Genomic DNA, 12050 nt, shown 5'->3' with positions numbered 1-12050 from the left:
ACAACATGCTGTTATCTCAAGAGGGAATCACTTCCTCCTCTCCCTGGCTCCAAAGTGCAGCTTCACCCCTGCTGTCCTTCCTTTGGCTCTGTCTGGCTTGAAACACTCCTTTGCTTCAACACTGCAATGACCACACCTCTTTTCAACAGGTCTACCCATGAACAACAGCTCTTAACCTGGAGGGCCACACCTGTTCCCCAGGTGTCCAAACTGTATTCCTTCTGTCCATGTCTCGGTGGCCCATCTCGCCAGTCATATGCCCTGTGCCCCTTGCCACCAGGCTCCTTGCACACAGCCCTTCACAGCCCAGCTTTCTCTGGCCAATCCTATTTTCACCCAAGGAGAATCTCTTTTCCCTTCTTCTCTAATCATCTTCCAACTGGCCCCTTTGGGCAGATTACAAGCCCCCTCATCAGCTTGAGCTGCATCTCTGTCCCCAGGACAGCATTCTGTGCTTCTGCATCACAGCTGCAGCAGCTGCTGGGGCCGGGGCCAGGGTTACTACATATTCAAGGCCAGATGAACCACTTGAGCTAATTCCACCAAGGAGTTTTGATGTTGTGGACAGAGAATCAGATACTTTGTACAAAAAAATGTGCAAGGAGGTCATTTGATCATCCACATGTTGGAGACACCACAAAGTAGTCATTCTGTTCTATTGGGATGTCGTGTATGGTAGGAGAGTCCTCCAGAATGTGGTGCCTCAGATCCTTTAGCCTGCTTTTATTGATATTTGATGTTCTGAGAACCTGTAGTTCCCATGGACTTTTGTTAGTGTTTTAAGTGTTCTGCCCCTCTGAAAATCAGGCTACTGTATATTGTGTATTAATTATCATCTTCCCAGAAGGTCTTTACATCTGTTAACATCCCCCTGTCAAGATTATGGAATATGAATGGGACAGATAAAGGAGAACTACTTTATTTTGCTTTAATTTACTTTCTTGGACCCTTCAAGCCCCCAAACATAGAATCATAGAATATTAGAGTTGGAAGGGACCTCAGGAGGTCATCTAGTCCAACCCCCTGCTCAAAGCAGGACTAACCTCAACTATATCATCCCAACCAGGGCTTTGTCAAGCCTCAGCTTAAAAACCTCTAAGGATGGAGATTCCATCACCTCCCTAGGTAACCCATTCCAGTGCTTCACCACCCTCTTAGTGAAAAACTTTTTCCTAATGTCCAGCCTAGACCTCCCGCCCTGCAACTTGAGACCGTTGCTCCTTGTTCTGTCATCTGCCACCACGGAGAACAGCCTAGCCCCATCCTCCCTGGAACCCCCTTTCAGGTAGTTAAAGGCCGCTATCAAATCCCCCCTCACTCTTCTCTTTTGCAGACTAAACAAGCCCAGTTCCCTCAGCCTCTCCTCATAAGTCCTGTGCTCCAGCCCCCTAATCATTTTTGTTGCCCTCCGCTGGACTCTCTCTAACTTGTCCACATCTTTTTTGTAGTGGGGGGGCCCAAAACTGGACACAATATTCTAAATGCGGCCTCACCAATGCCGAATAGAGGGGAATAATCACTTCCCGTGACCTGCTGGCAATGCCCCTCCTAATGCAGCCCAATATGCCATTAGCCTTCTTGACAACCAGGGCACACTGCTGACTCATATCCAGCTTTTTATCCACCGTTACCCCCAGGTCCTTTTCTGCAGAGCTGCTGCCCAGCTCGTCGGTCCCCAGTCTGTAGCTGTGCATGGGATTCTTCCTTCCTAAGTGGAGGACTCTGCACTTGTCCTTGTTGAACCTCATTAGATTTCTTTTGGCCCAATCCTCCAGTTTGTTTAGGTCACTCTGAATCCTATCCCTACCCTCCAGGGTATCTACCACTCCCCCCAGCTTAGTGTCGTCCGCAAACTTGCTGAGGGTGCAATCTACCCCATCCTCCAGATCATTAATAAAGATGTTGAACAAAACCGGCCCCAGGACCGACCCCTGGGGAACTCCACTTGTGACCGGTTGCCAGCTAGACATGGAGCCATTGATCACTACTCGTTGAGCCCTATGCTCTAGCCAGTTCTTTATCCATTTTATAGTCCATTCATCCAACCCACACTTCTTTAACTTGCTGATAAGAATACTGTGTGAGACAGTATCAAAAGCTTTGCTAAAGTCAAGGTATATCACATCCACCGCCTTCCCTACATCCACAGAGCCAGTCACCTCATCATAGAAAGCAATCAGGCTGGTCAGGCATGACTTTCCCTTAGTGAATCTGTGTTGACTGTTCCTGATCACCTTACTCTCCTCCAAGTGCCTTAAAATGGATTCCTTAAGGACCTGCTCCATGATTTTTCCAGGGATTGAGGTGAGGCTGACTGGTCTGTAGTTCCCTGGATCCTCTTTCCTCCCTTTTTTGAAGATGGGCACTATGTTTGCTTTTTTCCAGTCCTCAGGGACCTCCCCCTGTTGCCATCGCTCTCCCTCAGAGAATTCACTGAGTCCAGAATTAAGATACATTTCTTCAGGCCTATTGTCAGTAGCTGAAGGGTCTTTTTAAAGATCGGTATTAGATATTACCTGTTTCCAAGTTAGTGACAACTCACAAGAAGATGATCTTGAATTCTTACGGATCAGTGTTCTCTCAGATAAACACAAGATTGGGGGGGGGAGAGTGCCAGTTTTGTAAAGCTGAAAACAACTGAACCCCAGTCAGTTGGGAGAAATAACTTAAATAGAAATATGTGAATGTTAATTGGGAGCTTTTTAAGAATATGTTTACTAGATACCTGGAAAGCCACACGGGTTAAAAAGCCAACATGGCTTAGAAGGGAAGAGAAGGCAGCTTAAAAAAATTATATGTAACAAGTGGAAGAAAGGGAATATAGACAATGAATATAAATCAGAAGCTCGGAATCTTAGAAAATGTATGTGGAAAGTAAAAGGATATAAGGAGAGATCTATGGCCAGCACAGTTTAAGTATTTTGGGAGCATAAGGAATCCTAACAATGGTATTACTAGGTAGAAATTGTAGAATTTTCAATAATAATGCAAAAAAAAGTAGAAGCATTCAAAATATTTCTGTTCTGTAGCTGGGGGAAAAAAGATGCAGTTATAGCATATGATGATGATGAAACACTTCCAATAGTAACTTGGGAGGGAGAATGTTAGCTAGCAGCTACTAAAGTTAAACCCTTCTAAATCATCAGGTCCAGATTAGTTCCATCCAAGAATTTCAAATGAGCTGGCCGAGGAGTTCTCTAAACCATTAATGTTGACTTTTCAATAAAGTCTTAGAAGACTTAGAACACTGGGGAGGTTGCAGAAGACTGGAAGAAAGCTAATGGTCAGCCAGTATTTTAACGGGTAAACAGGACAACCCAGATATAATTTTGGGCCTGTCAGCCTGACCTCAGTCCCAGGCAAAATAATGGAATGGTTGATCCTGCACTGGATTCATAAAGAAAGATAATATAATGCCATCCACATGAATTTGATAATAGATCCTGTCAAATTAACTTTGACTTTCTTTGGGGTTACAGATTTGGCCAGTAAAAGTAAGTGTGTTGTAATATACTAAGGCTTCTATAAGGCATTTGTTTTGATACCACAAACATTTTGATTTAAAAGCTAGAATGATATAAAATTAACGTGGCAAACGCTAAATGGATTAAAAACTGACTGACAGGTCTCGAAATGTAATTGTAAATGGGGAATCATCATTGAACTGGTGTGTTTCTAGTTGGATCCTACGAGGACCAGATGCTATTTAACACTTTTATTAATGACCTGGAAGAAAACATAGAATTACTACTGATAGTTTGCAAATGATCCTGAAAACTGGGGGAGTAGTAAATGATGAATAGGACGCACATGCAATTACACTGGCAGGAAATGACCTTCAGACTTGTGGAAACAAGCAAAGCTGCTTGATTATGAAACACTGCAAACAGAATCTGTGAACTTGGCAAATTAAACACAAAGCATGTCATTGAATGTTGCAGTCTTGGAATGCCAGGTCATAACTGAGCTGCTTTGGCAGAGCGGTATGGTGGCCCTACAATTGATATAGCAGTGGGTGCTGCAGACTAGAGGTTGTTTTAATGAGTGAAGGGCTGGGTTAAGGTCATTGTAGAGGTTTCGTTGTACAAATATGTCACCTTTCTGTGGATCCCTTTCACAAGAAATCTGATACTCTGTGTTCTACTACACACATTCTTCATCTACCAATTACTATAATCTCAGTTATACATAGATATGTTAGTGTGTTTTTAGAAAAATAAAGGCAAAGACAAACATTTAGAAGCGATGCTGTATTGGAGGGTGAGGGAAGAGAAACTACTGCAGTGAATACCCGTATAGGCCAGGGGAAATGTGCCAGAGCTACCATTTATATTTCCACCCCATCAATACTCTTATTATTGACTAAGACCTTGAGCCCCAACCCTAGATGGGAGTCAAGGATGACCTACAGCCCCCATTTAAAAAAAACCAAACTAGCAGAGAAATTACACAAGATCATTGTAGCCACAGTGAGGAATAGAGCCCAAGTCTCTAACACGGTAGACTTAAAATTTATCCAGTCAGCCGTGTCGCATTTGAGTGTTCCTGTTCTTCTTTGAGTGCTCACTCATGTTAATTCCAAGTAGGTGTGTGCACTATGTGCACAGTCGCCAGAAGGTTTTTCACCTAGTGGTATCTGTAGGGTTGGCTGTGAAGCCCCCTGGAGTTGCGCCTTCATGGTACCTTATACAGGGCCTTGCCAGCCCCCCACCTCCTCAGTTTGTTCTTACCATCTGTGACAGTCACTGGAACATCTGTCTACTCTTGCTCTGCAAACCATACCTCTTATCTTAGACTACCTGTTACATCTCAAGCATCAGGGGCTTTCGGTATCCTCGATTAAGGCCTTTCATCAGCAATAAGGCAATCTCGGTTTTTCATCCTTGGGTGGTAGGCTGCATAGTGTTTGCCATTTGCATGATGGGGCGCTTCCCCAAGGGTCTTGACAGGTTATACTCTCAGATGCATCAGCTGATTCCCCAGTGGGATCTTAATCTAGTGCTATCAACAATGATGAGACCACTGTTTGAGCCGTTAGCAACATATTCGCGCCTCTACTTACCATGGAAGGTAACCTTTTTGATGGCCATCACTTTTTGGCTAGAAGAGTTTCAGAGCTTAAGGCCCTCACATATGAGCCTCCTTACACTACCTTCTTCAAAGACAAGGTTCGCCTACGTCCACATCCAACCTTCCTTCCAAAGGTAGTGTTGCAGTTTCGTTCGAACCAGGACGTGTTTCTCCCAGTCTTCTACCCAAACCACATGCCAGCAGACAAGAGCAGTGTCTTCATTCACTGGATGTTAGATGGGTTTTGGCCTTCTATATCAGAAGAACTAAACCATCTTAGAAAATGACTCAACTCTTCATAGTGCTGGCAGACAGGATGAAGTGCCTTCCAGTTTCAACTCAAAGAATCTCTTCATGGATCACGTTGTGCATCAGGGCCTATTATGATTTGGTGAAGATGCCAGTCCCAGTACTGACAGCTCCCTCTAAAAGGGCACAGGCATCTTCAGCAGCATATCTAGCTCAGGTCCCGATCCAGGACATCTGTAGGGTCACAACGTAGTGGTCCATCCACACCTTCTCAGCACACTACGCCATTACTTAGCAAGCCAGAGACTAGGTGGCTCTTGGTAGAGCGGTGCTACAATCCACCGTGCATTGAACTCTAACCCCTCCTCCTACAGGACTTGCTTGAGAGTCACCTACTTAAAATAGACAGGAGCAAGCATTCATAGAAGGTTGGTAAGTCTTCTTTCTTCTTTAACTGTTGTTCTTCGAGGTGTGTTGCTCATGTCCATTCCAGGACCCACCCACCTACCCCTCTGTTGGAGTCAGCCAGCAAGAAGGAACAGAAGAGGCGGGGACAGCAGGGCCCTATATAGGGCGTCCTGAAGGCACAACTCCAGGGGGCTCCACAGCCGACCCTATGGATACCACTAGGAGAAAAACTTTCTGGCAATTGTGCATGCGGTGCACACTCCTGCTTGGAATGGACATGAGCAACATCTTGAAGAACAACAGTTACAGAAGGTAGTTAACCATCTTTTTTGGCTATCTAGCCACTGAACCACACTCCCCTCTCAGAACCAGAGACAGAATCTAGGATTTCTCATCTCCAATATTCTTCTGCCTAGCTAATAGTTGTGTGACCCATTGGGAAAATGTGTGCCAAATCCTTCTCATGTGTCTAGTACACAAAACGGCTAGTAATTACTCCTATAGTTGAAGTTGCATAGAATCATTGCACTGGAAGGGACCTTGAGATGTCATTAAGTCCAGCCCTCTGCACTCAGGCAGGACCAGATAATCCCAGACCATCCCTGATAGATGTTTGCCCAACCCGTTCTTTAAAAGCTTTCAGTGATGGGATTCCACAGCCTCACTTGGAAGCCTATTCCAGAGCTTAACTATCCTTATGGTTTATTTAGAAGATATTAGGAAACACTTTCTAAATCTCTCTTGCGGCAGATTAAGCCCATTACTTCTTGTCCTAGCCTGTTAGACATGGAAAATAATTGATCACCATCTTCTTTAGAACAGCCCTTAACATATGTGAAGTACATAGCTGAGACTTTCAGGGACACAGTAGAATGGTCCCATGCCCAGTTTGACAGTCTCTGTGCGGTTGAGGAGGATGAAACTCTTGGGGAAGGAGAACATCAAGCTGCAGTAGAGGGAAACAATCCTATAGTTGGGACCAGCCTTCTGGATGACGTCATGGTGTCCTCTCTCACTAAGGATAACCCTCCTCGGGTTAAGAAGAGCCAGGTAATAGTAATGGGGATTTGATTATTCCAAATACATATAGTTGGGTGTGTGATGACTGGGAGAACCATGTGGTAAATTGCCTGCATGGTGCAAAGGCTGCAGATCTCACAATACATCTAGACAGGCTTATGTGCAGTGCTGAGGAGGAGTTAAGGTACATGCCATGCAACCTTAACTCTGCCCTCTTTGGGTTATGCCTCAACACACCAAAATACGCGTTCATACCTGCCTTTGCATTACAGGAGCTACCTCTTTCAGATGATTTGAAACCGTCAAATTGTGTATTTTATAACTTATGTTAACTGCATGATTTTATTTTTATTATCCTGGTTCACAATGTCTAGCTGGGTCTCATTTCAAATTAGATGATAAACTGTTTGTGGCAGGGACAGTGTCTCAGTACTGTATGTAGTACAATGAACCCTAATCCTAGCTGTGGCGTTTAGGCACTATTGCAGTGTTACGGTTTTTTGTCTGGGAGTATTCTTCTGTGTGTTTGTCAATGCAAGGGTTGCTGTTATAGTGCCCCAGAGTATATTCATTCATTTCCCTTACAGGAGAGGACTGTGCTGGGCTGCTCCCTGTTTGAGGAAAACCCTAAAGTGGAATAACATTTTAAGATCAAAGTAATTGCTCCTTTGTCTGACACTTTTTCAGTCTTCATTTGGAGTGTTTTGCTGCTTTTGGCTTCCTACCTATTTTGCACCCATGGTTTCCAATTCATCTGTTACTGGCAAATCTGAGTTCTGTCACATCACAATTGAGATAAGAAGTATAAGGACTGTAATAAAAGAATTTAACACTAAAACAGCATTTCTATCTTTGAAAGTGCTTCGTAAGTATTAATTCCACCACCAATCACCACACCACCCCTAGGAGGAAGAGTAGCGTTAACTTGTTTTACAGATGTAGAATGTGAACCAAACCAGTTGGGTGATTGGCCCAGGCTGCTGAGGAGTCCAGATCAGAACTCCTAGCACATCACACAATGGGTTTCTGATTCTGATACAGGTCTCTGGGGATTACTGTACTGCAAATATTAAATCATAATAACTTGGTGCTGTGCTCTGTTGTCTCTGGAAACTATACTCTTAAGTTCTCTGATATACTTATGCAAAGGCCACTGCATCCAAATGGAGAGGATTTTCCACTAGTGTACTAAATCACTAAGTGATTGGTTGCCTCCCCCTTTCAGTCTAGATTTTGTATCTGTTCCAGTCTCAAGATCAGGAGCCTAACTCTAGAGATGCCTTTAAAAGATGTGTAGTCACCTTTACCTTCTATCTTTAAAGGAAGACACTGGTCCCTTTATTTATAACAGGACTTATATCAGCTATTTGGAATGCTGGGACATTAATGAACTATGGAACTTCATTCACCTTTTGATGTACCACTGTCTGAACACCAAGCAGATATTTCTCTCTTTAGAGTGTATTTCACTGATTAATATCCTACACTCTGTTTTAAGGCCACCAGTGAAATATTTTGTTTCCATCATAATGATCGTCTTGTTTATATGTTAATGTTTTGGTCAAGGCTTTTACCAACTTTGCTTCTTCGCTGGTTCTGTTTCAGATGCATCCACTGGGACTGTGTAATAGCAATGATGAAGAGGACTTATATGAATATGGTTGGGTAGGAGTGGTGAAACTGGAACAGCCTGAGTTGGAGCCGAAACCATGCCTCACTGTCCTGGGCAAGGTAAGGGAAAACCTACCACCAATAATTTGGATAAATGGTGCTTGTAACTCTGTTTCTGGAAGGGGGATAATCCCATCTTGTGACAAATGAGCAAAACGGGAGGAAATGGGTTTTTTTCCCAAAACTCATCTTTTCTAAGGTCTGCAATGGGTATACCACTTGTACAAAGCTTGGAAAAGGGCATCTCAGCTCTGGAAGATGACTGGAGGAAAGGAAAAACTTGGGCAAAGTAGGCCATTTAGCTCAAGGAAGAGTTTCAGCAAAGTATTGTGTGCTGCTGGTGGTGCTCTCATTGCAGTTATGCAAGGGGTGCATAAAACGGGAGAATCAGGGGATTCATAGATTCTAAGGCTAGAAGGGACCATTGTAATCACCTAATCTAACCTCTTATATAACACAGGCCAGCGAACTTTCCCAAAATAATTTCCAAAATGGATCTTTTTTAGAACATCCCATCTTGTTTTAAAAACTGTTAGTTTTGGAGAATCCGCTACAACCCCTGGCAAATTGCTCCAATGGTTAATTACCCTTGCTGTCAAAAAATGTGTGCCTTATTTCCGGTCTGAATTTGTCTAGCTTCACCTTGCAGTCACTGAATCTTGTTATATATCTTTCTCTGCTAGATTGAAGAGTCTATTATTAAATATTTGTTCCCCATGTAGAATCTTACAGACTGTAATCAAGTCACCCCTTAACATTCTCTTTGTTAAACTAAGTATTTTGAGCTTTTTTCTGGGAGTGTTGTAAAGACACAATGCATGAAAAATTTACCACCTATGTACTAGCTGGGGGTTAATATAATAATGTAGGGAGGGTTGAAGGACCAGAAAAGGCTAGGGGCAATGTCCTGGTGAAAAGTCCAGCATTCCACTGCTGGGCAGTGGGATTCATTCTGCAGGTGTGTGGCCCTGGGCCCTGCTCAGGGACTCAGTCTCTTTAACAGGTCTTTGGCTATGAGCTCCTTTCCCACCTTCTTTTGGCAGCTAGAAGGTGGGAGAATTCTTTTCCCCCCTTCCCCTGCTAATACCAGAGCCTCTGGATTACTTGGATTGTGGGGGGAGGATATCTTTCTGACTTTCACCAGAGTAGGGAATTTCTTTGCTTCTCCACCCTCCTGACTATTAGAAGAGCAGGTGAGTCTTTGTTGTTCTATCCATTCCCAGTCTCTCTCTTGCAGTGAGGGTGTCTGTCTGAGCTGTCATACTCTGCACAGTCTCCTTTTTGTGAGTTCTCCTCTCCCGTGGATAACTCCAGGGCATGCCTCTACAGTAGTTCAGGACTCAGGCAACCCAGGAGCAGCAGTACTTTAGAACTGACTTGACAGCTTCACTACTGCCCACAGAATTCTGAATAGGAACCATACAACTGACCAGAGTCCTGTTAACTTCATGTTGCCACTGGGCAAGGCTCTGAGCAGCAGCTGGGGCACTAGCATTACGCTGAAGGTAACTTGAGACTAGAAGACTCCAAACTCAGTGACCTCAGTTCTGCTATCCTGGTTCAGTCTCCAGCTCTCTTAATCTTCCAGCCCAACTCCGGCTTGACCACTCATGTTTTAGGATTAGTGTTTTTCAGAGACTAAGGTTTAAAGAAGAGATGCATTACAGATGCAGTTGGTAGTGACACCTAATTGAGGTAGCTTAATGCTTTCTGTTATAGGACCTTGTTTTACAGCCTCCAGACTTGAACCGTTTGGGTTATAATTTTCCATGCTGGCTGTTTGAAGAAAAACTACATTTTTTTAAAGCTTCAGCAAAAACTGTTCAGCATTCCCAAGCATAAGGCTAGGGGGAAAATATTTAGCCCATTTAAAAAAGTTGTTGAGCCATTTCATTGAGAAACTCTAGTGCCTCCAGGCATTGGATCAAGGACTTGAAATTTGGCGTGTGAGGGTGCCCCATGGTCAGAGAGGTGCCTTTGTCATTCCTGTGAAAATAGTCAAATTTACCTGTATTCTACGCTTCTGAAAAATCACCATTTCCACATGCTCAGAGGTTTGCTAGAGATTGGGAGCAAAGTTCTCTGACCATTCTGTCTGCACTGAGCGTGCTCCAGTCCAGGATTGTAGTAGCTGAGCAGGACTTTCCTTGCATTGGTTCTGCCCAGCAGCCCTAAGGTTATGTGGGGCAAAGCACCAGGAGTAAAAGCAGGGAGAGTAACCTTTTCATGCTCTCAGTGCTCCCTTCGCAGGTGCCCAGGCAGCATGGAGGAAGAAGGGGAAGCATCCTAACTCCAATGCAGTGGGCTGAAGAGTAGGTTTTTGGTTGGGGACCGACTGGGGGGGATGGGAGCCCAAGGGGCTGTAACCTCTAGAGAACGCTCTTCTCCGGAACTTGGAACTAAAACCAGGATTTCAGAGCCCCAACATTCCTCTGCTGTCTAACAAATAGTAGTGAAAATTACTGGCAAAGTGTGTAATTCATCCCTCTCAGGACCACATAGAGGGTAACAGCCTTCTGCTACCCGTTGTTATTAGCTCAAGTAGTAGAAGTCTATGATGTGGATCAGAATGTTCCAACTCTGCTGATGACCCATGTGGAGATCTGAATCAATCCACGTGATGGAATTTTGATTTTTTATTTAAAAAAAAAAATAAAAAAAAAAAAAATTATGAAGTTGCATATAATGAAATTGTCTTAAGGTTGAAAAGTCAAACACTCAGACTTTTAAAAATGGCAATATTACAGTTGCCTGTGCAACTTTAATTCAGCCCCTTGTGTATATAAATTGTAATAGCATATGGTCATGTGATTTAAAAACTGTTTGTCACAGCACCCCCTCTCACCCAGTGTATAGGATAGAGGTTGCTCTGGGAATGAATCTGCATTGTGTACTGAATAAGGCTATAGTTTACAGAACCCCTACCTCATTTGCAGAAGAATTGAAAAGTGTGTAGTGAATGAGACGGTATTTTAGAAAGAGAAAAGATCTTGTGGCTGAGTCAATTTAGTACCATACTAGAGAACTGAATTCTATCCTTGTGTGTGTCACAGAAGTTCCTATGTGATGCTTAGTAAGTTATTTAAACCAGGCGTTTCACAGCTGGCCACTAATTGTATTCCTCATTTTCTGGGTGTCTAACTTGAGATAGCTGGGAGCTGATTTTTTGGAAGCAGTGAGTGCTCATAACTACAACTGTGCTTTGACTTTGTAAAGTATGATGAAAATGCTCTAAAAAAGAGAAGAATAAAATAAAAAATCTGGCCCTCTAGTCATCTTAAATTGGGATCCCAAATTAATAGACATTTTAGGCAATTTTGGCTTTAATATCTCTGCCTCGATTCCCCATCTATAAATTGGGGATAATATCACCTTACCTTACAGCAGTGTTGTGAAAATAAATTAATTGTTTGTGAAGACACTGTGGTGATGGGCATTGCAGAAAAGAGGATCTTAATAATTCTGTATTCAATTAGGGTTTGGCTTGTGTGCAGTAAATAAGGCCTAAAGCCACACATCGAATAAGGATTAAAAATAATATTGAATAATGAGGGAGCATCATCTGCACTGTGCACTGAATGAAGTGGGATTTCTCTGGAGGGGAAAAAAGTAGCCTGTAACTGAAGATATCA

The 12050-nt window shown here is 43.3% G+C and overlaps 1 protein-coding gene across 3 annotated transcripts in view; it reads left to right on the top strand.

The window, feature by feature from the left end:
* The window catches only part of ZNRF3 (zinc and ring finger 3), a 226862-nt gene that overhangs the window by 156121 nt on the left and 58691 nt on the right, over positions 1–12050 (top strand). For all 3 annotated transcript variants that reach the window (XM_067539389.1, XM_067539388.1, XM_067539390.1), the window contains one exon: positions 8353–8478. In XM_067539389.1, coding sequence (XP_067395490.1) covers positions 8353–8478 — 126 coding nt within the window. The remainder of the gene's footprint in view (positions 1–8352; positions 8479–12050) is intronic.

The sequence above is a fragment of the Emydura macquarii genome, unplaced genomic scaffold, assembly GCF_026122565.2.
Source record: "Emydura macquarii macquarii isolate MOO-44397 ecotype Brisbane River unplaced genomic scaffold, CSIRO-AGI_Emac_v2 contig_554, whole genome shotgun sequence".
Taxonomy (NCBI): Eukaryota; Metazoa; Chordata; order Testudines; family Chelidae; genus Emydura; species Emydura macquarii.
The sequence above is the reverse complement of the archived record's forward strand: the minus strand, read 5'-3'. Positions and strand labels throughout refer to the sequence as shown.